Genomic DNA, 27757 nt, shown 5'->3' with positions numbered 1-27757 from the left:
TGGAGCGGCTTTCATTCCCTCTCCTGCCCTCTTATTTTCACTTTCCTCTGGCTCCTGCCAGCCATCTCTGCGCCTTGTGTACTGTCACTTGGGGGGATTCTCCAGGTTCCAGGGGTAGAAGCTCCTCTCTGTCGGGTACTAACTGAAATAGGAATTTCAAATTTCCTTTAAACCGACCAATTGGTTGTGCCCTCCGGCCTCCCTCCTCCACCCTGGCCCCTCACCTGGCGCCTGAGGCTCTTTCCCCCTCCCTGATGCCAGCCCGAGGCCCTCCCCACCTTGGCCGCGGCCCCTGCCCCGGTGAGCTTGGTGCCCCTTCTGCTGCCCAGGCTGTCCTGAACTGCAGTCCGTGTGTCCCGCTGCCACGCGCTAGCCCCCGAGGACACCTTATCATCATTTCAGACCCAGCCTGCCTGCTGGCGTCTTTCCTTGGAGCCCTGCCCTTCCAGGCGGCGGCCCCGCAGCTGGCTCTGAAGCCTGTCACCACGCCTCCTCAAGCTGCCATCTCCCCTGGGCCAGCTGAGACCCCGGCTGCATTGTCCCCAGATGGTCCCGAAAAACAGTGCCCGTAAAGACTTGTTGAATGAATGAATGTGTGCGTGCTCTCCAGTGGGGAAAACACAGAAAGGGCGCGTGTCCCTCAGGCCACTTTGACTGCTTTGCCTCCCAGCGCAGGCTGAGTGTGGATCCTCGCACGTGGCCTCGTTGCCCCCGTGGCGCAGACCCTTGCTGCCACCGCCCTCCGTGCCCTCCACGGGGGCTGCTTCACCATGTGGTCGTTGTGAAACGTGAGCGGGCCTGAGCCTGCTCCTCCGGGAGCTGTGCAGCGGCTCTCGTCCCCCGTGTTTCCCTCGCCGTCAGGGTGGCTCGTGCTTGCCTGGCGGACGGCACCCGCTGTCCCCGCGCTGCCCGCCCGGGGAGTGACAGCAGGAGCGGTGTCAGGGTCGGCGCCCGGTGCCGCATGCCAGCGCCCCTGCTGCACGCTGTATGAAACGGTCTGTAACTCAGGAGCTTTGTGAGGGCCTGAACGCCACGGACAGCCAGTTCAGTTAACTGCCAGCATTGGCTGCTGCACGGGAGACAAAATGAAATTGTGCGTGTGTTTCCCCTGCAGGCCGCCAGCCTCGAGGGCTTGGCGGTGACGGGTCGGACAAGGGGACACCTCCGGGCCCTGACTTCACCTTAGCCCGGAACCTGCCGTGGAAAGCCAGCGCTTTGTGGATAAGTCAGCGCTCGTTGGAGATCACTGCCCAGACGGGGCAGGCCCGACACAGCCTCTCCGTCTGCTGTCCTCCCGGGTCCCACAGTAAAGCCGCCGCGTGCGATTCAACTGGCCGTCCCGAGTTTATGATACAGGAAAAGATCAGTGAGGTTCTGCATCGATTTAAACAGAAGCTCTGTTTCATTTATTACTGTTTGTGCTCTGATGAACGTGATAACAACTTTGCTTTGATTTATTACTCCATCTGCTACATTGTTTTCAAATAAGGAATCTTGTGGCTTGCCTACCTGAAAGGGCCGATCCCCTTGTTGGTCAGAAACATGCCGTTTCTTTGCGGTTCTGTCCAGCCCCTCAAGAGCCCTGTGAGAGCTGCACCAGCCTGGGCTGGGGAACCTGAGCGAGTAGCTCAGCGTCCGCTGAGGCGTTGCCAGGAGTTGTTGCCACCACATACCCGTTCCCAGCCTCCTGCCGGAGGACTCTCTGGTGAGCCAGACCCATCCCTGCCCTCCTGGGGCTGCCACTCCACAGGGGACGGGCAGTGGGAAGGCCCCAGCCCGCAGCGCGGTGTGCAGGGCTGTGTGGGAGGCGGGCTGTGCGGCCTGGGAGCCTCTGCTTGGAGCAGGCAGGGTGGGCTGCTCGGGGGAGGCGGTTTCTGCAGAGACCCAGAGAGTGGGGGGAGGATTTGCACAAGAAGAAACCGGGGAGGAAGCTGAATGAGGGGAGGGCAAAGTGCGTCAACACTAGCTGGGCCGCGCAGTGCTGCAGGAGCGCTGCAGACAGGAGGCCATCCGGAGCAGGCCGGGGAGGGCCAGGGCAGCCCTGGGACGCTGGGAGAGCTGGGAGCTGAGGACTGAGTGGCGGGTCGGATTTCCTGAATTTAGGATGTTTCCCTGGCAGCTGGGCACGCTCAGGGCCTTGGTGCACGGCCGGTGGTGGCTGCCCAGCAGGGTGGCCGTGGGGAGTGAGCGACAGATGGAGGCTCCATGGTCCGTGGACTGTGCTGGTGGAGTGGGCATTCAGGGAGGGACACGGGGTGGAAACGGAGCTGGGGGAGCCTGGAGAGGGTCCCAGGTTTCTAGCAGGATGGTGGGCAGGGGCATGGGGTGCTGGTTTGGGACGGGGTGTCTGTGTGCGGTTCACTGCTCCAGTGGGGCCAGCCTTCGGGGAGCGGGGAGGTGGCGGTGCCCCCGAGGAGGTCCAGTGCTGGGTGGTCAGCTGGAGGCTGGCCCGAGCCCCAGCGCCCGATGTGCTGGAGGGGGAGGCCAGGTGAGCGCCCGCTGCTGAGAGGGCACGTCCAGTGAAGCATGTCCTTTGGACGTGCAAATCCATGTCCCCGCAGACCTCAGGCTCAAGGCCTTTTGGGGGGCAGTGAGAGCAGGGCCCTCAGCACAGCAGGTGGGCCCCGGCCGCGGGTGGGAACACGCATTGTGCTCAGGGGGGACGGGCCCAGAGCTGAGGCCAGCTTCACATGGTGTGTCCACTGCCACACACCCCTCTGACCGACCAAACCCTGTCTCTGGCTTCACGCCGCCTGGCCCTGTGCCGCCCTGACGGCCCCTCCTCCTCTCCCCGCCTCTGACCCGAGGGGCCCCCAGACCTGGCTCTCGGCCTCTCTAAGGGCCTGAAATCCCCGCTCACAGGTGGCTCCAGACAGCCTGGCCCAGACGTTGCCCTGAGCCCCAGACATCGAGGCGCAGCTGCTGCGGGACGCCCAGGTGGCCTCTCAGCTGATGGGTTCCCACCTGCCCCCAAACCCTCCTCTAACGAAGCTTCCTCCTCAGGAAGGGGCCACTGCCTCTGACAGCCTCTCCAACCCAAGGCTTTGGGCATCGTTGGTTCCCTCCTTCCTTGGGCACCTGTGCCAGTTTGAATGTATTGTGTCCCCCAAACGCCATTATCTTTGTAGTTTTGTGGAGCAGACGTTTTGGTGATGGTTAGATTTGCTTGGAGTGTGCCCCACCCAGCTGTGGGAAATAATTTTGATGAGATGTTCCCATGGAGGCTTGGCCCCACCCATTCAGGGTGGGCCTTGATCAGTGGAGCCATGTGAATGAGCTGACTCAGAGAGATGGAACTCAGTGCAGCTGTGAGTGACATTTTGAAGAGGAGCAAGCTTGCTAGAGAGGAAGGTCCTGGGAGAAAGCCGTTTTGAAACCAGAACTTTGGAGCAGACGCCAGCCACGTGCCTTCCCAGCTAACAGAGGTTTTCTGGACGCCATTGGCCATCCTCCAGTGAAGGTACCCGATTACTGATGTTACCTTGGGCACTTTATGGCCTTAAGACTGTAACTGTGTAGCCAAATAAACCCCCTTTTTATAAAAGCTAATCCATCTCTGGTGTTTTGCATTCTGCAGCATTAGCAAACTAGAACAGCACCCGACACCCAGTTCATCATCAAATCCAGGGCTCACAAAAAGCCCATATTCAGAACAAGGCCCCATCCTGCCGTCCCTCCACCCTTCACTGTGTCACCTCACCCCAGTCACCCTCCTCCCTCTTCAGCATTGGTGCTGCGGCCTCCCCGAGTCTCCCCTGGCCTCCCCCAGCCTCCCCCTGGCCTCTTCCCGTCTCCCACAGCCTCCCCCCACCTTGGCCTCCCCTGACCCCCCCCCCCGACCTACCCCCAGTCTTCTCCAGTCTCCGCAGAGTCTCCCCACAGCTGCCCCCCACCCAGCCTCCCCCGGCTTCCCCCCAGTCAATGAGATGAAATGGTCATTACTCACAAACGGTTGCCTACCAAGAGGATCTGAGGGACCTACAGACAATCACTAGACTTCAGAGTACGTTGAGCACGGTTGCTGGATACAGGACACAGATGAAACCCAGCAGCTTCCGTAGGCCCCAGCAACAGACAGCTGTAAATAATGTTTTGAAACAATGTATTTTCTAATAGCAACAAACTAAAAAATACCTAAGAACAAATCCGAGCACAATCTTCAAGACCTTTGTGGAGAAAATTATAAGACTTTGTTACTGAAAAGTCCTGTTTGTGTGGGAAGACGCCGGGCCGTCGGGCTGTGCGGTCCCCCCAGGCCCCTTGGAGACCAGCCCGGCAGGGAGTGCCCTGGCGTCGTGGGGCCAGTGCTCAGGTCTCAGGGAAACCCAGGGCCACGAGTAACAAAAGCCAGTTCTGAAGAAAAACAGGGCCCTCACCTACTCAATACCGGGCTTATTCCAAGGCTGAGGAAGGAAGGAAGGAAAGGAACAGGCCAGAGGGGCAGAGTCAGGGATGCCAAGTGTGGGAACCTCGGCCACCATCTGGCCGCGGAGGGGCACACCGCACGCTGTACCCGCAGACGAGCCTCACAGCCCCGGGGAGCAGGGAGAATGTTGTCATGGACTCAGATCGAGGAAGTAGTTCTTCAACTAGAAATAAAACATAAACCACAAAGGAAACTACGATAAGTTTAAATACTTTAAGATTAAAACTTTCATGTCATGAAAGATTGATGACACAGCCACCGAGACGTTCTTTGTAATGCATGTACTAGACAAAGAAGTAACTCCCGATCATATTTAAAATCAAAAGACCTACAAAATGAGAGGTAAGTAGAAAAGTAGACAGAAGATACGAACCAGGAGTTCACGGGAGAAACCTAAATCGTCGATAAACTGAAAAACGGTGCTAGGATAACGAAAATGCAAACTAAGACAACGCCGCGGCTTCGTTTCGCCGTCAGCCTGGCAGAGGGTAAAGGCGCCAGGCCTCGGCCAGGACACGGAGCAGCGGGTACTGCTGCTGGCACCGCCAGGAGGAGGGGGCTGGGGGGTGGAGAGCGCCGTGCTGCTGTGGCCGGTGTGTCTCTCCCCTGACCCCGGGACTCCCTGTGCACACCGTAGGCGTGTGTGCACATGCGTGTGCACCCCACACGTGCGTAAGGGGGCTAGAATGCACATCGGGAAATGCTCTTCCCGTCCAACAGAAGACTGGGTGAACTGCACTACTTCTGTATAGCGTGTTAGTGTGCAGCACTGACAGCTAAAGAGCAGGTGGGAACGTGGAGCGTCTCTGGGGTAGAGCTTTGGGTGAAAGTGAGTTTCCCAAGGCCCCAGAGCTGCGCTATTCAAGATGGCGGCCACCTCGGGAGGGAGGGGACTGTGCACGGGCGGGTGCAGCGTCGAGCTGGGACCTGGCGGCCATGGTCTGCGTCCTGCCAGCGGCGGCCTGCCGGTGCCGAGTCCACACTCCTCGCTCTCACGTTCAGCCGGCGCGTGCATTCTGCTGCCAGCGCAATTCCTCTTCTTCCCATGCTGCCCTCTCTGCCTCCCACATGGCGCCGTATTCGTTTCCTCCCTTATTCTCTTACTTTTGTGTGAGGACACCTGAAGCCCTGTGCAGCCTAAGACCCTTCTGGAAAAATGGCACCCAGCTGCCTGTGGCCCCTGCCCAGCCCGGCCCTTGCTTATTGCCTCTCCCCTTCCCCAGATAACCACTGTCCTCTGCTTTGTGTTAATCGTTTCTTTGCTTTCTGGATTATGTTTTTGTCATCTGACTATTATGCCATATGAAGTTTTAGGAACTTGCCTTGTTCTCAGCATCGTGAAATTTCATCTATGTGTGCTTGGTTGTTACTCCAGTTCTTTGCATTCCTTGCTGTATATTTTTCCATTCTAGGAATGTCAGTATATTTACCCATTTTCAAGTTGTTCTGCTTTTGGGTCACATTTGGTTTGCTGTCTTTTCTCATGCATTCTCGCACGCATCTCTTGAAATGGACACACGTGCACACGCACACACGCCTCGAGGGTACAGAGCAGCTGTGATGTTGTTTTAGCCCCGAATGCTGAGTCACTTCGTGGAGCAGAGACGTTTGCACCCGACCCGCAGGTGTCGCAGACTCCACTGAGCTCCTCAGCCTTGGCATCGCCACTCTTGGTAATTTTTTCCAACCAAATGGCACGTTTTATTATCATGTAAGTTTTCTAGTATGCTTGAAATCGTTCATAACTTTAAACCATTTGTTTTTAAAGTAAAGGGGGAATGCGGAGCTGGAGGTGCGGGTGTGGACGGCCCTGTAGAGATGTTTGGCTGGGAGGGGCGCCAGGCTTGGGCCACGGACTTGTTGGAAGATGGTCTGAACTGTGAGGTGTGCAGATGGGAACGTCCAGGGGTCAGGGTGGTGGGTGCTCAGAGGCAGACGGACAGACGGAGATGGAAGCAAGCTGCTGAGAAGGAGGCCTCCCTCCCCAGACGGCCGAGGGGCCCTTGGAGACTCCGGGACGGGGGCGAGGGGCCCACCTGAGCCTGACTTCTCCAGGGCACCCCAGTGTGGCCCCCGAGGGAAGGTTGAGGGCGATGGGGGCTCTCAGGCCCCTGGTCTGCAGCAGGGCTTGGCGCTGGGCTCCGGGCCGGGCCTGGGCGGCCTCGCTCCTCCAGGGTGGTGGGTTTCTTGGCGGGGCGGCTGCCAAGCCAGGTTCAGCCGTAGAGCCCTCCCCACTGCCCTCGGACAGTCCTGCCAGCCGGGGCAAGCTCTGGGGGACCATGGCCCCCAGAGGAGAATCTAAGGCCACATCCTGGCATGGACATCATTAGGTTTCAGTTGCCAGGGGCCAGGGAGGGTCATGCCCAGCTGTGACAAGTCTGCAGCCCAGGGTGGAGGCCTGTGCAGGCCCGAGGGAGCCCCCCACCCGACCCTGCCTTCCCCTGGAGCTCGCTGTTGCCCCGGCCCTCCCCAGCTACTGCGCCCACACCCGCAGTCTGAGACCCTTGCCTCCTGTCCCCGCTGGTCCTGCCAGTCTGTCACAGGCAGGAAGGCGGCTCAGCGCCCAGGCTGGCCCTGGAACGTCCCCAAGACGGCTGTTTGCCGTGGACCCCGAGGAGTGCAAGGACCGAGCTGGCCTCAGCGGCTGCTGTCCCCTGCTCTGGCCACAGTGGGTCTTCGTGCTGGGCCTCCTGTGTCCTCATGGTGTTGCCTGCAGCAGGGGGGACAGGGTGGAATGCGAAGGGCCCACTCCCCCCGTAGCCACAGCCCTGCCACCGCCTGCTGATTGGGGTTTACAGCTCAGCGTCTCCGTTTTGGTGCGGACCAGAGGGACGGGAACAGAAAGGCCTTGGGCAGCTTTCCCGCCTGTGGATTGGTTCGTTTTGGCTTTTGAAAACGCCTGGAGTTGGAAACACTGTCTGTGGCACCAGAATCCCTTTGGGCCTCCTCACCTCCGTGCACCCCTGGGGCCTTGGGGACCCCCACCCGCCCACTTCTCCCCCACGTGCTCTTTCCTGCCCCCGGGGTAGCTGGAGGCTCTGCGTGGGCCCCCGCCTTCCTGCGGTGCACGTGTAGGTTCCTCGAGAAAGGCCACGTGGGCCTGAGTTCCTTTCCGGTCTCGTGAGTGTAAGGAGGGGTGTGTCCTTCTGGAACACGCTGCTGTTTCACCTGGGCTCAGACCTCACCTGGCGGTCCTGCCGGGAGCAGCCCGAGCACAGACGCAGAGTGGTGTGGCCCTGCCCGGTGCCACGTGGCCCTTTCACGGGGTCTGGAGAGAGGACTGGCCCCTGCGTGCCCGGCGCCAGCCTGAACTGGGTTTGGGAATCTCGAGGCTCCCAGGAAGGCGAGGCCGGATGCTTGCAGCCCGGGTTAGCGATGTGGACTTTGGCTGCGAACCCTAATTGCAGAAATGATGAATGACGGCGTCTGGGGTGTGTGCAAATAAGCGCCGGTGGAGTGTTTCCCACCGCCGCCGCCTCCCGCCGCGCTCGGCAAACAGGCCCTGCAATTGCAGCGTGTGCAGGGACACTGTCGTTTTCTGTCCCGGGGGCTGGACGCGGACCGTGCCCTTGGTTGTTTGCGAAGTGGGATGGCTGCTGTCAGGTTTCGGCTCCCACATCAAACTCAGTGACAGGGCCCGGCCATTTATCACAGCGCCGGGTGCTGGCCAGGCCGAGGGCCTCCGTCGGACCGTTTCCTCGAGGCGCCTGGGGCACTGGAGCGGCTGTGATAAGTGGGCACTGCCCCTGCCACCCAGGCGGGCCCAGGAGCTCTCACCCGCCGGCTCCCCCTCTGCCAGTTTCCGTATTAAGTGGGGCGCGGCTCTCCTGGGCAGGCCACCCCAGCTCTGCTTCCGGCCGGTTCCCAGCCACTCGCGGAGCCCCGAGGGGTGGTTTCTGGTGAAGCTGCTGCCCGGCTCGGTGGCCGCACGAGGGCTCTGCTCCGGGGACCCAGGCCTGGCCCTGCGGCTGCCCTCCTGGCCACAGAGCAGCGGCTGCATTTCACTAATGGAGAATTAATAAGCCTCTGACAGGCAGGTTTATGAATATGTAAAGATACTTCTAATTGTTTTTAGCAAAAACAGGCAAGTCGTCAATATCCTCAGACCTGCCCGACGTGCTGCAGCCTTGCCCTGCGGTCGGAGGAGGGAGCCGGCTCGGATGCCCATCCCAGGCCCCGGCCCAGCGGCCCCATCATCGGACGCCGAGGAAGTGGCTTGAACTTTGACTGCAGATACTCATCAGAGCTAATCATGGATTTTCTGACTCTGAATTGCAGTTCCAAAGCCTGCATTGGCAGCTTATTTTCAACTTATTTATTGTCAACGTCATAACATTACATTGGTTTTTTCACATTCAGTGGGGTAGCATTTTGAATGTTTGCTGTGACATTATCTGCTTAAGCTTATTGAGTGCTCTCTTTATCTGAAACGAGTAAGATATTCTTTTAAAGGGCTCACGCCAAGGGAGAAGCTGTTGCCTCACGCCCGGGTTGTGGGCCTGGGGCTCTCCGGGGCTGGGGCTGGTTCCCCTCCTCGGACACGGCCCCCTAGGATGGGAGACTCGAGAACATGGGAAATGCTGACCCCAACCCCCTGGCGTGGAAGACGATGGGGACTTGTCTGAGACCAAGGCCAGCTCCTCTGGGTCTATGCACTTGAAGGCTGTGCTCACCGAGGTGGGTTTGTTTGCCATCTCACTTTCCCGTGGGCGCAGTTCTGCTCTGCCGACACAGCCACATCTGTATTTTCCAGTGTGGGATTGAGAAGTGAATTGTCAGCAAGGTGAGTGGTGTGCACCACATGACGGTGATGCGGCCGTTTTAGAAACAGGCTCAGCAAAGCACCGATGCTTCTGGAGAGGAACTCTGGTGGGCTTTGTTTGCCCAGTCCCAGCCGTGCCCCGCGAAGGCTGTGCCTGTGAGCGCCAAGAGCACCTCGGGGGCGCAGCGCCCGGCCGGGGGGCATGGAGTGGAGACCCAGCATGGTCGGCCCCCCTTCTCAGGGTGGGTGGTGGGACCTGAGGAGCATTTTCTCTGGTGACGTTGTCAGGTCGTGTCTTCAGTAAAAGCGTTTAAGGAAGCAAGTGCTGCAGTGCAGACGCCAAGCGCGGGAGCTGAGGCTGGCGTTTCCAGGAAGGCCGAGGCAGAGGCGGCCCGCTCTGCCACGTGGTCACTGGCCAGCCCTCCTGGCCACGGGCCTGCCGTGCTGCACGGGGCTGGGCCTCAGCGGGGGCAGCAGGTGCTGAGCCTGTCGTGGCCGAGTCACCCAGGAGCAAGTGGGCAGCAGGCCACCCACAGGTCCAGGACATGCCCATGGCCTTCTCTCCTGCCGCCCGGGTGCCCGAGTGAGCGCAGTGCCTCTCTGCAGCTTCTGCTGAGCCCTCGCCCCACGACCCCCGATGGCCTGCTTCTCCCGCACCTCAGGGGCCCAGAGGGGCTATGGGAAGCACTGGGGTGTTTCATGGGGCCCGGGCAGTGAGGCTGCACCAGCGTTTCTGGCCGCCTTCTCGGTGGTGGCTGAGGGAGTCCCGCAGCACTCGTGGTGGGGTGCCGTGTGCAGCAGCCCTCTTCCACGTGACTGCCCAAGCCAGGGCGCCCATGCCAGGGTGGCTGTCGGCCCTGTGCCTCATGCCCTGCTGATGCACCCCTCCACCACCCAACTGGCATGGCTCGCAGGTCCCTGGCACGGCCTGACATGGGACAGCAGGGCCGCTTCCTGGTTCTGCAAAGTCAGGTTGATGGTGGGTGCCGCTCACGGACAGTGACACTAACCCGAGTTCTGAGGCCCGAAGGCCGTTTTGCACCCATCGCAGCCGAGTTAGAGAAGCTTTCAGCACCCTGCAGAGCTTCCCCGTGCCGCTTGTCAAGGTTGCCACATTTAGCAGATGGAAACACGAGGCACTATGTGCAGTCTGCGCTGCAGACGATCCCCGAGTGACCCTTTGGGCGAGTGCCAGCAGCCGGCTCTACAGCTGCCCTCCAGGTGCCGGGGGCTGGGATGGGCCTTGCCGTCAGCTCCTGGTGCCTGAGTAGGGCCTGACACCCACAGGCGCTCAGGACATAGTTGACATTCAGACGTAGGATCAGTTAACCCTGATGAATCGTCAGTCAACCCGTGAATGGCTTGTGTGGGGAGCGAGGTTTCAGCTCAGGCCAGAAGGATGGGACGGTGCAGAGAGGAGGGCAGGGGCTGGGGCGTGTGCGGACAGTGGTGCCCAGGAGGCTCGGGGCCAGCCAGGGTCAGCGTCCAGGGGCTTCCCAGCTCCTCCCGACACTCGCCCGGGGACCTCTCCGGCCTGGCGGTCTAACTGAAGCCGCCAGTGCCGAGGGCCGTGGGGGCCACGTGGGAGCCCAGGGCATTGCCTGGGGCTGAGCCCAGGGCCTGCACACACCAGCGCGAATTCCGTGGGTCTCGGGGTCCGTGGGCTGCCCTCACGCAGCGTCTGCAGCTGCCCTGGCGGCCCTGAGCACAGCTTCTCACCGGTTTCTTGTTTTGCTCCACAGGCGCTAGGAAGCTTCTACTTTCTTCATGAATCCTTAAAGAACATCTACCAATTCGACTTCAAAGGTGAGAGTGTGCTGTCGTCTGCCTCCCCGACGCTCCCCACCCCAGCCCGGGAGGGTGCTGTGGCCTAGAGCGGCCGGGGGTGGTGGGCCCCTGGGGACCCTCACGACCCGGAGCCTCGGGCCAGCACTGCCCCCCCGGCTGCCACCCTGCCCCTCCTGCTCCCAGGCCGGGCCTGGGCGGCTGACCCTGGCCTGGTTTACAGTACAGTCAAGAGAAGAGGAAATTGTTTTGTTTCTGTGTTGCTGTCAAATGTGAGAAAATGAAAAACTGAATGGGATGTGCTCATATTTCAAAAAAGAAAAAAAACGTGAGAGAGCACATGTGTGGCAGGGAAAAATGTTCTCCTGTGTCTGTTGGGTGCTTTGGTTTCCTGGCGGCTAAAGCAGACACCCCGCAATGGGTGGGCTCAGCAGCAGGAGCGGTGGGCGCCAGTGTCCGAGGCTGGCTGCTTCCCACCGGCGTCTGCGGCCACCCAGCACCTTAGGGGCTCCTGGGCTTTTCCGTGACATGCCCAAGCATGGCAGCGCCAGTCTCTTTCCCTGCTGGTTTCCACGGCCCTCCAGCTCCCGGCTGCTCTCTGCTTCTCCTTCTGTTTCCACTTTCCTTTGCTCACAGGACTCCAGGCGTGCCGGGCTCAGGCCCCCTTGCAGCCGGGCACAGCTCCGCGCATAGCGTCTGCCAAGGTCCTGTTTTCCAGTGGGCTCTGCCCCCAGGACCCGGCCTTTGTGGGGTGATTCAGCCCCTGACAGGGGCGGCCCGCCTGTCCGTGGAGAAGACCCTCCCTAAAGGCTGAGGTGCTTCTTGTGCCACAAGCCCCCGTGTCTGGGCCTGCGGGGCGAGTAGTTGGCTTCACCGGGTGGGTGGGATCCCAGGGCTCTCCATGCCCCCCTCCACTCAGGGTCCTTGTCCGTGTGGTTCATGGGTTCTTCTCAACTCCACTTTGGCCACTCAGCCAGGTCACATTAATTTGAAATGTCATTAAAGTTGTAATAACTGTGGAGAGCGACTAATTATGTCAATTTGTCCAGATTCATTATTTTTGTTCACTCAGGAGACAGATTGCCTCTTAAGAAATTGAGAAGCAGGGTCTTCTCTAAATCGCCTGAGTAGCAATCTCATCAGCGATGAGCACAGGATTCTGGTGGTGAAATTATTTTTCACTGCCCCGTTGTCCACAGATGCCTCAGATGCACCAAACACGAGTCCTGACCCTCCCGGGAGCGCAGCCGGGCCGGGCCGGGCAAGCCGGGGTGGGGGCTGTGCTGCCCCTTGCTCCACCCAGTCCCCTGCGTGCCCTCGGCCCCGGAGCTGCACGTTCCAGAGTGGGGGGCAGGATGAAGGGCAGGCGCCCAGGTGTCCTCACTGTGCCCGGTCGGGGGATGTGGACCCGGAGCTTCTGGGGGGATGATGTGTTCCGTGTCCCCAGAGCACAGGCCCACTTCGCTCAGGGGTGTCTGGTTCGGAAGGGGCAGGAGCGTCAAGAAGGCAGCGATTCAGGGGCGAGGGGTCCTTGAGAAGGAGAGAAGGAGGCCGTGAGTGGGTGGCTGGGGTGGAACAGGGTTGGGGTGCAGCTGGTTCTGTACCTTGCCCCCCGCCCCTGCTGGCTGGCTTCAGGTGTGTGGGGACCGCTGTGTGGCTGTGGGGCTGAGGGCAGGTCGAGGGCGGCTGTCCGTGTAACTGACCGGCGGTGGAAGTGTGGGCGTGGGGGGCGGGAGCTCTCCCGCAGGGTGGACAGGGTTAGGGTCTTCACCTCCGCGATGAGCACACCCGTCCCCCGCACCTTCCAGTCGTGGGTGGCATCTGGCGGCATCAGAGCTGTGTGGGGGCCGCTTGCTGACGTCTGTCCATGCACTCCTCACCCACCAGCAGGGCCCCAGCCCCGGTGTGCACGAGGAGGGCCCCTCTGGGACCCCCTTCCAGCGTCACGTGCCCGAGCCATCTCGGTACCATGTCTGTGCTGGTGGGATGAGCCCAGAGGAGCTCCTGGCCTGCTGGGCCTGCAGCTCGGCCTTGCGGGGATGTCTGCATGTCGCAGCTCCTTGCCACGACCCTCTGCCGCAGCCAGTCCACAGGCCCGGGGGCCGTGGGCCTCACCTCCTCGGTGTTTGCCGGGGCTCCCTCTGCCCGGAACGGTGTGCAGGGCCCTGTGCGGGGGAGGAGCCCTCTCTCTGCTCGCATTACGCTGCCCCCCGAGTGCTGAAGCCACATGGGCTGTCCCGTGGAGACCCTGATGTCACATCTCATAGTTCTCCCAAGGCTGCTCCCCAGGAGTGTTTTTCACACCCTGGACTTAAGCCAGGGCTGGTGGGCAGCAGGACAGGGGAGCTTTCCACCCTTCTCCCAGCCCGCCCTCTGCCACCCCAGGTCCCCGGGTCACTCCGCCTGGAGAGGCTGGCGGCCATCGGTCCATCCAGGGCCCAGCAGGAGCCGGAGGGACAGGACAGGTGGAGAGTGGACTCAGGCGTCCAAGGGCGTGGGGGTGCCCGTCCATAGGCAGAAACGCCCCTGTTCCGGGTCACCAGCCCTGCCATGGGGCAGCTGGAGAAGCAGGTCTGGGCGCTCCGTGCCCCGTGCCTCCTCTCCATCTCGCAGGAAAACCTTCTTCCCTGGAGCATGAGTGATGCTGGCGGCACGTGAGGAAGAATCGATGTTGTTAAATAAATTCATATTAAGATATGAGTGAATGGTAATTCCGCAGGCCCCTAAATATCTCCATGGTTTTAGAAAGGAAGCCAATTAACCCCTGTAAATCTCCAGGCCGGGCGCTGCTAGAGGTAATGAAGTGGGGTGTCAAATTCCAGGGCATGGGGATGGGAATTTATGGGCCCCGCGGCGTCCAGCGGAGCAACGGCCTGCTGCCCACGCCTTGGCTGCTCTGGGTCCCACTCGGGTGAGGCGGGGTGACGAAGCCGTTCTCACTGCTCTCCCGTCTCTTCCCAGCCAAGAAGTATAAAAAAGTCACTGGCAAAGAAATCTACTCGGACACGCTGGAGAGCACCCCCATGCTGGAAAAGGAGAAGTTTCCGCAGGACTATTTCCCCGAGGTACGTGGCGAGGGCGGCCGGCTGTCGGCTCGTTCCCGGCTGCGTTTAGCTTTTCCAAGTGGTCGAGCCAGAAGAGGAACTTACCATTGCTGATTTCCATGTCTCCTTGCTGAGTGCGCGTACCCCGGACATCTTCATTCTCCAGTGTTGCGTCTTTCTGGGCGGTTCTAAGATTCCCGCAGGTTGAGAGGGGTTTTCACAGGGAAGGGCAGAGAATCACTCAATCCATTTTCCAAACAGCATTTTCCAGGCAAAGAGACTTTCCCCAGAAGAATTAGGAAAATATTGCCGGCCTGGGTGTACCTGGGTCTCCTCGCGGACATAGGGGCAAGAGGCTCCAGCTGGCACGGAGCCACGCCGTGACGTGTGCATCTTCCTGGGGCATGCCGGGCGGCTGCGGTGGGCTCGGGCCAGCAGGGGCTGTGTGGGCCCCGGGCCCCAGGCTGGCAGGCTCACCCCACCGCCCAGCTCCATCACCACCCCCTCCAGGTAGAGCGGAAATTCAAGAGGGCAGTTACTCACATCCTGATTCTCAGGGAATTGCTTGTGAAACGTGCATGTGTTTGTTTTTTCTTAATGTGGTTTTGTCTATCGTGTGTGTGTTATTTTTACCCAGATCTGTGCTCCATGCCTGACATGGGCTTGCTGGTTTACAGGCTCTTAACCCCGGGTGTTTAACGTGTCAATCCGGAGTCAATGCCAGCCCCTGGGTCTTCTCTTAAATCCTGTTAGGACTTGAATGCCGTAACTGAAAGCATTTTGAGATGGTGAAATTAAAGAAGCGAAGACTTGCAGCCTGGAAGTTGTATTTCCTTCCCCGTGTCTGGGGTTGACACCCGCTCGGCCCCAAGGAGAGCCTTTCCCGAGCCTGTCCCGGAGCCGCTGCCCGGAGGCCCCAGCGTGCCTGTCCCTGGGCTGCCCGTCCCCAGGCCCCAGCTTCCTTAGCTCTGCGGCCTGGCGGGCCGTGAAGGATGGGCTCGTCGTCCGGAGGCTGGGCCCTCATGCCTCGGAGCCAAGGTCGAGTGGCAGCAGCCGCCTCCTGCAGCCGGCTGGGCCTGCTTTCCGCACGCCTCAGCACCTGTGCTGCCCCCGTGCGCGGGGCGCCCCGAGAGGGAGGAGGGCATGCGGCGGAGCGCGTTGGGCCAGGCTGCCCTCTCCCACTGCTGGGATGCCAGCCTGCGCACGGCTCAAGGGCGCGGGCTCAGCCGAGCAGCCTGGGGCAGGCGGGTGCCCGCGGGGGGGCCTCCTCCCACACACTGGTGTCAGACCATGGGGTGAGCAGACCTAGCGAGCCTGCTAGGGCAGTTTGGGGACAAAGCCCTGAACTGGTCCGATGGAAGAGGAGCTGATATTCTGGAATCTTCTCAGCTGGGGTCTTACAATGCCCCGAGGTGCCTCTTGGCCCCCAGCCCTCCTCACTCCACACGTCCTCCCCCACCTTGCCCTTTCTGCCTCCCACCCTGTACTGTTGTCCTCGGTGGCCTGGGGAGACGAGGCCCCCGCTCCTCTGCACTGTGGGCATTGGGGGAGTCAGGGCCTTCTCCTCTGCACCCCAGGCAGCTGGCAGCCCCAGAGGCACTCCGGCCCTCCGGCAGAGCACATTTCCGACAGATCCCTGGTCCTGTCCAGGCATCCCTTGCTGGACAGTAGTGACCCCCTTCCAAGGGGCCTCCCGCCTCTGCCACCCCCCTGGGCCCTGCCCACAGCACCGTGCCCTGCGTGGCCTGAGAGCTGGGCTGCCCCCCCAGCAGGGTCTCCCCTGTTGCCCGCCGGGCACCCCCTTTGCCCAGTGCTCAGCCGAAGAGCCTGTACCGGGGCCTCCTTGGTCTTGGCCTGGGGGAGCCCCTTGTGACTCAGCACCTCACAGCACCTGAGAGGAGCTGAGTACAAGAGACTGACGGTAACGGGGTGGCTTTGTGACTTTTCCTGGTGTTCTTGGTTTATGCAGCTGAAAATTCAGCCGAGGGTGTGAATCTCCTTCCTTCCCTTGGTTCATGCTCTGGGGGGCTGCCTGAGAGCCGGCAGAGCAGGTGGCTGGCCCCCTGCCCTCCTTCCCTGGGGACTCGGCTGTGCCCTTGGGCCCCTCACTGGAAAGCGCCTCCGTGGGCCCTCGGGGCGGTTAGCCGTGTGCAGGAGCCACTTGGCCAAGGGGTGGGGAAGCGGCTTGCACCCCAGCCTGCACTCTGGCCCTAGCCCTGTGTCCCCACGGATCACCTGCTTCCTCTGAGGCACCTGCAGGCTGGCGGAGGTGACCAGGTTTGGGCAGGGCCAGTGCAGGTGACCCCGTCATCATGTCCGCGGGCAGTGGCGAGGTTGTCCGTCTGGACAGGTGAAGCTGCAGGAAGGAGGCGGCACGGGGTGTCGTGACTGCCCCCGACCGCGTCCTGGAAGGCCCTGCACTGCTGTCCCTGCCGGTCGCCGGCCCGTGGAGGCTTGGTGATGGCCGACGCCTGGTGTGGGGTGCCCCGTGTCCCGTTCTGGGGCCATCACTGAGCCCACTGGATGCGGGTGCTGCCACATGCTGCGTTCTGATGCGGGCCGTTGTTCTGGACCCTGCGCTCGGGACGTGCTGGCGGGCAGACCCCTGCGCAGCGGTTGTCGTCCGGCTTTCTCGATATCCTGGTTAAGCAACAGAAGGAAAACCTTTTAAGAACAATTCTAGCCTTGCGTCAGTAAACACAGAACTTCCCAGCTCGTAGCCTGTGGCCCATCTCTGCTGAGGGGGGAGTTGGAGGCAGTCGCTGCCGTCCCTGTGGTGTCTGCTCGCCGGGTGCCCTGCGGGACGCCGCTGGTGGGACCCTGGAGAGGGTGCCGGCACCCTCGGAGCCCGGGGGTCTTCTCTGCCGTCGGGCCTTCCTGCCGAGCCCGCCGCTGTATTTGAAGACATTTGGGGGAGGGAGTTGCTTTGAGACTGCTTTCTCTTTCTTTTATTACTGTCATTTAAGGATACTCTAAATGTGATTACAGCAGTGGAGACATAATGCAGTTCTAAATAATTACAGCCCACTGCATGGAAAACTAACACAACTTCCTCCGTGGATTTATGGAGGCTCCGGGCTCCAAGTGACTCCGATGTTGCCTCCGGGAGCGACAGTCCGGGTGACGCGAGGCTGTTTGTAAAAGGCAGATTTGTGTGTGCGCCCAGGGCCGAGCCCTTCCTCCCCTTTGCCCGTGGTGAGGAATTGGTGTTTGTCATAGATGACGGGCGCCGCTCCTGCTCTCGTGAAAGATGAATTAATTCCACTAATGCGCCAGAGCAGCCCTTTCGTAGGGAAGGCTGCGTGCTGATAACCTTCCCGCAGCCCCTCTTTTCTCGGTGCTGATTTATGTTGTCCTTTAGTAGATGAAGCTGCCTGTATTTGCAATCCATCTGCTGGCTAAAGGAATCCTATTAACAGGGGGTCCGAGAGAGACTTAATATTGCGAGGTGAAGGATGTGCGTCCCCTCCCGAACCGCGATGCCTCTTTTCCTTTGTGGTGCCGTCTGAGCGCACAGGCTTCCGAGGCACAGCTGGGGGCACAGTCCCCAGGCACGTGCGGGTCCCTGTCCACAAGTGCCCGGAGTCCTGGAGTGGGGGCTCGGGGCACACTCGATGGCAGCATCGTTTCAGAGTGTGTGCCGGAAGGGAACACGCCAGCCAGGCCTTGGAGGACCCTCGCCTACACACCCCTTCTGCGCCCCTCCACCACTGCCCAAGCAGGGGGCTGTGCCTTTTGACCTGCATCTAGAACCTCTGTGGGTCTGTCCGTAGGTTCCAGGTGCGTACGTCTGATGGAAGCTGCAGCAGCTCCTGCTACAGATGCTCCCCTGTTGTGTACACAGAGGGAGAGCGTGTTTGTGATGTGCATGTGTGTGCATGTGCACATGGGTGCTGTGTGGTGTGTACATATATGCACTGTATGGCGTGCATGTGTGATGTTTGTACATGTCACTGCACACGGGTTGTGTGTGTGCGCACATGTGTGCATATGAGAGTGCATGCATGTGTGCTGTATGCTGTGTGTGCATGCAAAAGTACACTATGGCACGCGTGCACATGAGCATGTGTACAAGTGTGCATGTGTGTGCATGATGTATATGAATGTGAACACGTGAGTGAACATATGAGTGCATGCATGTGTGCTTACTTGCTATATGACGTGCACATGTGAGTAGATGCATGTGCGTGTGTGCTGTATGGTGTATGGTTGCACGTTTGTGCTATATGGCATGTGTACATATGTGTGATGTTTGTATGCATGAGTGCACATGTGTGTGAGTGGGCAAGTGCACGAGCTCTATATGGCATGCATGTCTGTGATGTGTGTACATGTGTGTGTGTGTGCAAGTGCATGCATGACCATGTGTGTGCTGTATGGTGTGTGCACGTGTGCTCTATGGCATGTGTGCGTGTGTGTGCATGCGTGTACTGGAAGGTGGTTTTATGGGTAAGCCACACTGGAGAATAGCCTTGGTCCAAAAGGCCGTCGTCCCTGCTGGTGGCTCTGGGGTCATGCTGTCACCCACCCCACGCTGCGTCGGCCGGGCTCCATTCCCCGGATGCTCAGGGCTTGGCCAACGGGGAAGCAGAGTGAGCAGAGGAAGGGAACTTAAAGCCAGGAATTAGGGAAATGGATTCATTCCAATCTTTCTTGAAGGAGCTAGTGGTCTTGGGCAGATTCGGGTCTTTGCGCCCTAGTTTCCTCCCACTTCCCCCGTCGGGTGCATGCGGAGAACACCTTCAGCATGGACTCCGGGGAGAAGGACCGGAGATCGTGGGCGCAAACCACGGTTCCGTCCCTCTCCTGAGGAAGCAGATGCAGCCACGAGCTATGGATGTACCAGAATCTCATGGGTTTTGGCATCTATCTTTCAATGCTTTAAAAATATGTGGAAATGCAGTTAAATCCAAACTTATAATTGCCTAATCAGCTAATCTCAAAAGAAATGTATTTTCTACAAATACGTAATCAAAACATTTGGTTTTAATTTTATAGTGCTAATTTTTCTGAGATTCATTTGAAATTTAGTTAAAAATCTTAAACTGGTTAGACTTCTAAAATTTTAGTTCAACTTCTGTATTACACAAAAAATAACGCTGTGTCCTGTTTTATTTATTCATTCTATTAATAAATGTTGAAAATAACCCACCATTATTATGAAAACCTTTATTGATAAAAAACAAGATATACATACAGGAACATATATTCAATATCCATTTGCACACATGTACATGTATATGCATTATTAGTACCAAATAACTGATGAAAATTGAAGGAGAGCTCACCCTGTGCCACGGCTTCTGGCCTCCAGATAGTCGTGGAGTGAATTGAGATGGCTGTGAAGCAGCCGGCTCCTTAGATGGAAGGAGGTTAGCCAGAGAGATACATCAAAGCATAAAGTTTATGAGAAACAAGACATTATTTGTTCCCGTTTGCTAATGCTGCCATTTTGCAAAACACCAGAAATAGATTGGCTTTTATAAAGGGGATTTTATTTGGTTACAAAGTTACAGTCTTAAGGCCATTAAGTGTCCAATAGGGTACCTTCACTGGAGAAAGGCAATTGGCATCCGGAAAACCTCTGTTGTCTGGGAAAGCACGTGGCTGGCATCTGCTTGCTCCCAGGTTGTGTTTCAAAATGGTGTTCTCCAAAGTGTCAGCATCAGCTTTCGGCGGCCATTTTCAAAATGTCTGTCTCAGCTGCAGCGCTGAGCTCCTTCTGTCTGAGCTCTTATAGGGCTCCAGTGATTTAATGAAGACTCATGCTGAATGGGCGGGGCCATGCCTCCCTGGTAACAGTCCAATCAGAGTTATCATCTACAGTTGGGTGGGTCACATCTCCGTGGAAACAACCCAATCCAAAGGTTCCAACCTCATCAAGACTAAATACATCTGCTCGCATAAGATTGCATCAAAGAACGTGGTGTTTTGGGGGACGTAATACATCCAAACCGACACCTTATTAAATGAAAACAGAAATAAACAAGAACAAGGAAGTGTGGAAAAGAACCTATAGAAACCCAGCCTTTAAAAATAGCAGAATAGATTCTAAGGCAGATGTAGTTGAAAAGAGAATTAGTAGTGTGCTGGTTTGTGAAGCTGCCATTATGTGAAATACCGGAAATGGATTGGCTTTTATAAAGGGGGTTTATTAAGTTACAAGTTTCCAGTTCTAAGGCCATAGATGTGTCCTAACTAAGACATCAACAAGAGGCTGCCTTCACTGAAGAAAGGCCACTGGCATCCGGGGTTCCTCTGTCACATGAGAAGACATGTGGCTGGAGTCTGCTGGGCTTCCCCTGGGGTTAGCTTCTGGTTTCCATTGCTTTCTTCAAAATGTCTCTGGACTTCTGCCTCTCTTAGCTTCTCTCAGCTCCTGTGCATCTTTGCTTGTTTCTCCCAGGGCGTTTCTCTCTCAGTGTTTGGGAGTCCTCTCTTAGCTTCTCCACGGAAAACTCTGGGCTTCCTTTCTGAGCTTAGTATCTCCAAACGTCCTTCTGTCTGCATCTCCAAGCATCTGGGTCTATGTCAGCCCCTAACCTCTCTTAAGGACTCCAGCAAACTAATCAGGACCCACCCAGAATGGGCGGGGCCACACCTCCATGGAAATAATCTAATCAAAAGGTCCCACCCATAGTTGGGTGGATCACATCTCCATGGAAGCAAACTAATCAAAAGATCCCACCCTTAGTAAGTCTGCCCCCACAAGATTTTTATTGGGGACATAATAGATTCAAACCAGAACAGTGTCAGAAGATATTATTAAGGATTACATCTAGGACATGGCCAAGGAGATGAAGGTGTTTGATTGAATGAAAGATCAGTAAAGATGTGAAGACCCAGTATTTTACCAAAAAAAAAAAAAAAACAGAAAGAAACAAAGGGGAGCAATATTGGAGAAGATAAGAGGGAATATTTTTTCCAAAGTTAAAGACCTGAGTTCTCAGAGTGAGCCCGCTTTCAGTACAGAGCAGGATATATAAAATAGGCCCACACCTAGTCTGTGGTGAAGGTGCAGAACATTGGTGATGAAGCGGAGAATGCAAAAGCAGAGGGAAGATATATATATTCTAAGGATCCACAATTACAGTTGATTTGGATACTCTTTTCAGTAATGATGAGTTCCAAAAGATGGTGGGATAATTTTGAGTGCTGAGGGCAAAGGTTGGCTAACTGGATATTTGGAGGCCACAGCACATCTACCAGAGGGAGATAGGAAGAGAAGAGTGCCTGGTTCCTGGAGAACCCTAACACCTATTGTTGGAAAGAGGCTGAGGGGCCACAAAGAATACCGAGAAGGACTGGTGGGTGGGTGGGAAAGGTCCAGGTGGAAGGATTTTCTTGAAGCCAGGGAAAGTGTGTCTCAGAGCCCTCAGGGCTGCTGAGAGGTTGAGTGGGATGGAAAGCAGGAGTCCAGTGGGCTTTGGGTGTGCAGGCTGTGGTGACCCTCCAGAGGGCACCTGGGGTGATGCGGGTGGAGAGCGAATGGGGGGCTGACGTGGGAGCCCCGTGTTTGTGCACCTCTGTGGAGGGGGTTGTTAGGAAACATAGAAAAATGGGATGGTAGCTGAAGGGGTGCCCAGTCGAGGGGGAACTGGTGTTTAATCACTGAGTTATTTGTACTGAACAAAGTACCAGCCACGAAACTGCTCCGAGTCTCTCTAGACTAGGAGCATTTTGCTGTGTGTTCCCACGCGGCTGCTCTCCCCGGAGCTCCTCATTCCTTGGCTCAGGGCCATCCTTCCCACCTGGTACCATTTTTCTTCTGCCTGATGAGCTTCCTTTAATATTTCTTGTGTATGAATCTGCTGGTGAGGCTTCGAGTTTGTGAATGTCTGAAAAAAACTTATTTCACCTTTGTTTTTTAAAAGCCGCTTTTGCTGGGTATAGAATTCCAGGTTGACGGGTCTTCTGTTTTCTTCTCCTTTCAGTACTTTAAGGTGTTGCTCCATTGTCTCCTGGCGTACGTTATTTCCAGTTTGCTGTCCTCCTCTGCTCCTCTGCTTTGATCTGTCTTTTTCTCTGACTCCTTAAAAGATTTTCTCTTTGTCATGGTTTTGAGCAGTTTGATTATGATTTGCCTCAGTGTGTTTTTTTTTATTTAAATTACTTTCCAACCTGCAGTATGAAAGTGAAACGTCATTATAACAAAATCATCTTTCATCCGTTAACAGAATCTCATCCGTCGAGGGGGATTAGGGGAATTTGAGGTTGACTCCCTCTATTTGAGTTAGGCCAGGATGAAAAAAAAATGGTGCATCTGTTTGGAAGGGGATTGGGGTAAGGTTTAGAAGGGGTGGCCCTTATCAACTTAAATAGATATGTTGTGCTCCTACCATGTGCAGGAATCTTAACAGACATTATTATATCTATTTTTTTTTAATTTGTAGATTTTATTGAGATATATGCACATGCCATATATTCCATCCGAAATGTGCAGTGGCTCACACTGTCATCACTAGTGTGCAACCATCACACTCCATTTTAGACAATTTACCTTTCTCCAAAGAGAAAAATAACAGACACACAAAAAGCAAAACCCAAAACATCCCATATCCCTTACCCCCCCCCCAATTATTGACCCCTAGTAGTGGTGTGGTACATCTATCTGTTACTGATGATGAAAGAATATTAAGGTATTACTGTTAACTATAGTCTATAGCTTGCAATAGGTTATTTTTCCCCATATACGACTCTATTATTAACTCTTTATACAAGTATTCATACACTGAAGTAGTTCATAAAAGAACTTATTTATATTTGTAGTGTTAATTGGTGACATACATGACTTTAAACTACCCCTTTCCATCAAATTCACCCACAGTACAGCACTCCTACTTACAATCTCAGTAACGAGTTACCATCACCCCTATCCATTCCCAAACATTTAAGTTCAACCTCATTAACAATTCTGTACATATTAGGTAACTGCTCCCCTTTCTCTAGCTTCTGTCTATCTCTAGGTCCCCTATATTCTACATTTTAAGAATCTGAATTTACATTTTCTAGGTGGTTCATACTAGTGAAATCATATAGTATCTGTCCTTTTGTGTCTGACTTATTCACTCTTACGTCCTCAGGTTTCATCCTTGTTGTTGCGTGCTTCAGGACCTAATTTCTTCTTACTGATGCATAGTATTTCATCGCATGTATATACCACATTTTGTTTGTCCATTCTTCCGTTGATGGACACTTGGGTTGTTTCCATCTTTTGGCAGTTGTGAATAATGCTGCTATGAACATCGCTGTGCAAATGTGTGTTTGTGTCCTTGTTATCGGATCTTTTGGGTATATACCAAGTAGCAGAATTGCTGGGTCATAACTCAATATTTAGTTTTCTGAGGAAATACCTAACTGTCTTCCTCAGTGGCTGTACTATTTTACATTCCCACAAGCAGTGAATAAATGTTCCTGTTTCCCCACATCCTCTCCAACACTTGTAGTTTCCTGTTTGTTTAATAGCGACCATTCTTATAGATGTGAGGTGATACCACATTGTGGTTTTGATTTGCATTTCCCTAAGAGCTAATGAAGATGAACATCTTTTCATGTGCATTTTAGCCATTTGTAGTTCCTCTTTGGAGAAATATCTATTCATATCTTTTGCCCATTTTATAATTGGATTGTTTGTCCTTTTATTGTTGAGATTTAAGATGTCTTTATGAATACTGGATATCAAACCCTTATCCGGATATGTGGTACCTAAATATTCTCTCCCATTGAGTTGGCTGCCTCTTTACCTTTTTGATGGTCTTTTGAGGCACAGAAGCTTTTGATTTTGAGGAGTTCCTGTTATTTGTTTTTTCTTTTGTTGCTTGTGCTTTGGGTGTAAGGTCTTAGAAACTACCTTCTACCGCTAGGACTTGAAGATGTTTCCCTATATTTTCTTCTAGGAATTGTATGGTACTGACTTTTATATTAGGTCTTTTATCCACTTGGAATTAATTGTTGTATAGGGTGTGAGGTAGGGGTACTCTTTCATTCCTTTGGCTATGGATATACAGTTCTCCTAGCCCCATATATTGAAGAGACAAATATTTTGTTTCTTCAGGGTTAGTGGATTTGGGGGCCTCATAAAAATCAATTGGCCATAGATCTGAGGATCTATATCTGAACTCTCACTTTGATTCCATTTATCAATATGTCTATGTTGGTGACAATACTACACTGTTTTGACCACTGTGGCCTTATAATAAGCTTTAAAGTCAGGAAGTGTAAGTCCTCCCACTTTGTTCTTCTTTTTTAGGATGTTTTGGCTCTTCAAGGCCCCTTTCCCTTCCAAATAAATTTGATAACTAACTTTTCCAAGTCTGCAAAGTAGGTTGTTGGAATTTTGATTGATGTTGTGTTGAATCTGTAGAATTGACATCTTAAGGACATTTAGCCTTCCTATCCATGAACACAGAATGTCTTTCAACCTATTTAGGTCTTCTTTGATTTCTTTTAGCAATGTTTTTTAGTTTTCTGTATACAGGTCCTTCCCATCCTTGGTTAAGTTTATTCCTAGTTACTTGATTCTTTTAGCTGCTATTCTGAAAGGAATTTTTTTCCTAATTGCTCCCTCCGTTAGCTCTTTACTGGTGTATAGAAACACTACTGATTTTTGCATGTTAATCTTGCCACTTAGCTGAATTTGTTTATTAGCTCAAGTAGCTTTGTCATTGATTTTTGGGATTTTCCAAAAGCAGGATCATGTCATCTGCAAATAATGAGAGTTTTACTTCTTCCTTTTTGATTTGAATACCTTTTATTTCTTTTTATTGACTAATTACTTTAGCTGGAACTTCTAGTGCAATTTGAATAACAGCAGTGACAGCGGGCATCCTTGTCTTGTTCCTGATCTTAGAGGGAAGGCTTTCAGTCTCTCACCATTGAGTATGATGCTGGCTGTGGGTTTTTCATATATGCCCTTTATCATATTGAGGAAGTTTCCTTTGATTCCTACCTTTTGACATGTTTATATCAAGAAAGGATGCTGAATTTTGCCAAATGTCTTTTCTGTGTCATTGGAGACGATCATGTGATCTTTCCATTTCAATTTGTTAATGTGTTTTTTCAGTTGATTGATTTTCTTGTGTTGAACCACCCTAGCATGCCTGGAATAAACCCCACTCGGTCGTGGTATATACTTCTTTAATGTGCTGTTGGATTCAATTTGCAAGTATTTTGTTGAGAATTTTTGCATCTATATTCATTAGAGAGATTGGCCTGTAGCTCTCCTTTCTTATAGTATCTTTATCAGGTTTTGGTATTAAGGATGTTAGCTTCATAGAATGAGTTAGGTAGTTGTGCCAGGTTGAATGTATTATGTCCCCCAGAAAAAAGCCATATTCTTTGATGCAGTCTTGTGGGGCAGACATTTTAGTGCTGATTACATTGGAATTCTTTGAGTGTTTCCATGGAGATGTGCCCACCCAACTGTGGGTGATGACTCTGATTGGATAATTTCCATGGAGGTGTGACCCCACCCATTCAGGGTGGGTCTAAATTCAATCACTGGAGCCATAGAGCTGACAAACAGAAGGAACTTAGTGCAGCTGTGAGTGACATTTTGAAGAGGAGCTATAGCCAAGAGGGACACTTTGAAGAAAGCACAGGAGCTGCAAATGACAGACAGTTTGAAGACAGGCGTTGAAAGCAGGCTCTTGCTCCAGAGAAGCTGAGAGAGGACAAATATCCCAAGTGCAACTGAGAGTGACATTTTTGAGGAACTGCAGCCTAGAGAGGAACGTCTTGGGAGAAAGCCATTTTGAAACCAGAACTTTGGAGCAGACGCCAGCCACGTGCCTTCCCAGCTAACAGAGGTTTTCTGGACACCATTGGCCATCCTCCAGTGAAGGTACCCGATTGCTGATATGTTACCTTGGACACTTTATGGCCTTAAGACTATAACTGTGTAACCAAATAAACCCCCTTTAATAAAAGCCAATCCGTCTCTGGTGTTTTGCATTCTGGCAGCATTAGCAAACTAGAACAGTAGTGTTCCCTTTTCTTCAATTTTTTGGGAGAGTTTAAGCAGGAAGGTGTTAGTTCTTGGAATGTTTGATAAAACCCGTGAAGCCATTTGGCCCTGGACTTTTCTTTGTAGAGAGGTTTTTGATAACTGATTAAATCTCTTTACCTGTGACTGGTTGGTTGAGGTCTTCTGTTTCTTCTCGGATCAGTATAGGCTGTCCATGTGTTTCTAGGAAACAGTCCATCTCATCTAAGCTGTCTGGTTTGTTCGCATACAGTTGTTCATAGTATTGTCTTAAGATTTTTGTTATTTCTTTGGATTCCATGGTAATGACCACTTTCATTTCTGATTTCATTTATTTGCATCTTCTCTCTTTTTTTACTTTCTCAGTCTTATCTAAGGGTTTGTCAATATTGTTGATCTTCTCAAAGAACTAACTTTTGGTTTTACTGATTCTCTCTATTGTTTTTTTCTTCTCCAATTCATTTATTTCTGCTTTGATCTTTGTTATTTCTTTTTTTTCCTATTCATTTTAGGGTTAGTTTGCTGCTCTTTCACTAGTTTCTTCAATAGGTTAGTTAGGTCTTTGGTTTTAGCTCTTTCTTCCTTTTGAATATAGGCATTTAGAGCTATAAATTTTCCTCTCAGCACTGCCTATGCTGCATCCCATAGTTTTGCTATGTTGCATTCTTGTTTTCATTCGTCTGCAGATATTTACTGATTTCTCTCATGATTTCTTCTTTGACCCACTGATTGTTTAACAATGTGTTGTTTAGCCTCCATATATTTGTGAAAATTCCAGTTCTTTGGTGGTTATTGATCTCCAGCTTCATTCCAATATGATCAGAGAAAGTTCTTTGAATAATTTCAGTCTTTTAAAATTCGTAAGACCTGTTTTGTGCCCCAGCATATGATCTATCCTGGCGAATGTTCTATGAGTACTTGAGAAGCATGTATATCCTGGTGTTGTGGGGTGCAACAATGTGTGTGTGTGTGTGCGTGTGTATAATCTGTTAGGTCTGATTCATTTATGATATTGTTTTGGTTCTCTGTTTCCTTATTGATCTTCTTTCTGGTTGTTCTATCTGTAGAAGAGAGTGGTGTGTTGAAGTATCCAACTATTATTGTAGAAATGTCTATTGCTCTCTTCAGTTTTGCAGCATTTGCCTCATGTACTTTGGAGCACCTTGATTGGGTGTGTAAACATTTACGATTGTTATTTCTCCTTCGTGAATTGCTGGTTTTATTAATCTATAGTGACCTTCTTTGCTTTTATGACTTCTTTGCATTTAAAGTCTATTTTGTCTGATATTAGTATACCTACCCATGCTTTCTTTTGGTTACTGCTTGTGTAGAATATTTTTCCATCCTTTCACTTGCAATCTATTTGTATCTTTGGGTCTAAGATGTGTCTCTTATAAACAACATATAGATAGATCATATTTTTAAATCCATTCTGCCAGTCTTTGTCTTTTAATTGGGGAGTTTAATCTGTTAACATTTAAAGTTATTGCTGTAAAGGCAGTTCTTTATTCAAACATCTTATCCCTTGGTTTTTATTAGTCAGATCTATTTCTCTCTCTTTCTCTCTCTCTCTCTCTGTCTTTATCCTTTAAGTTCCCCTTACTAATACTCTTCAATTCTGTGCCCTCCCCCAGACCTCTCTCACCTGTCTTTTTTTATTCTAGCAGACAGAACTTCCTTTAGTATTTCTTGCAGGGCAGGTCTCTTGTAAACAAATTCTCTTAGCATGTGTTTATCTGTGAAAATTTTAAACTCTC

General features: G+C 53.6%; 1 protein-coding gene across 1 annotated transcript in view; it reads left to right on the top strand.

Moving 5' to 3' along the window:
- The window catches only part of INPP5A (inositol polyphosphate-5-phosphatase A), a 203136-nt gene that overhangs the window by 116154 nt on the left and 59225 nt on the right, over nt 1-27757 (top strand). The window contains 2 exon segments of the mRNA XM_037804264.1: nt 10931-10994; nt 13935-14038. Coding sequence (XP_037660192.1) covers nt 10931-10994; nt 13935-14038 — 168 coding nt within the window.

This window comes from Choloepus didactylus, chromosome 15, assembly GCF_015220235.1.
Source record: "Choloepus didactylus isolate mChoDid1 chromosome 15, mChoDid1.pri, whole genome shotgun sequence".
In the NCBI taxonomy this organism is placed as follows: domain Eukaryota; kingdom Metazoa; phylum Chordata; class Mammalia; order Pilosa; family Megalonychidae; genus Choloepus; species Choloepus didactylus.
Note: the sequence above shows the minus strand (reverse complement) of the source record. Positions and strands in the feature narration are given on the sequence as shown.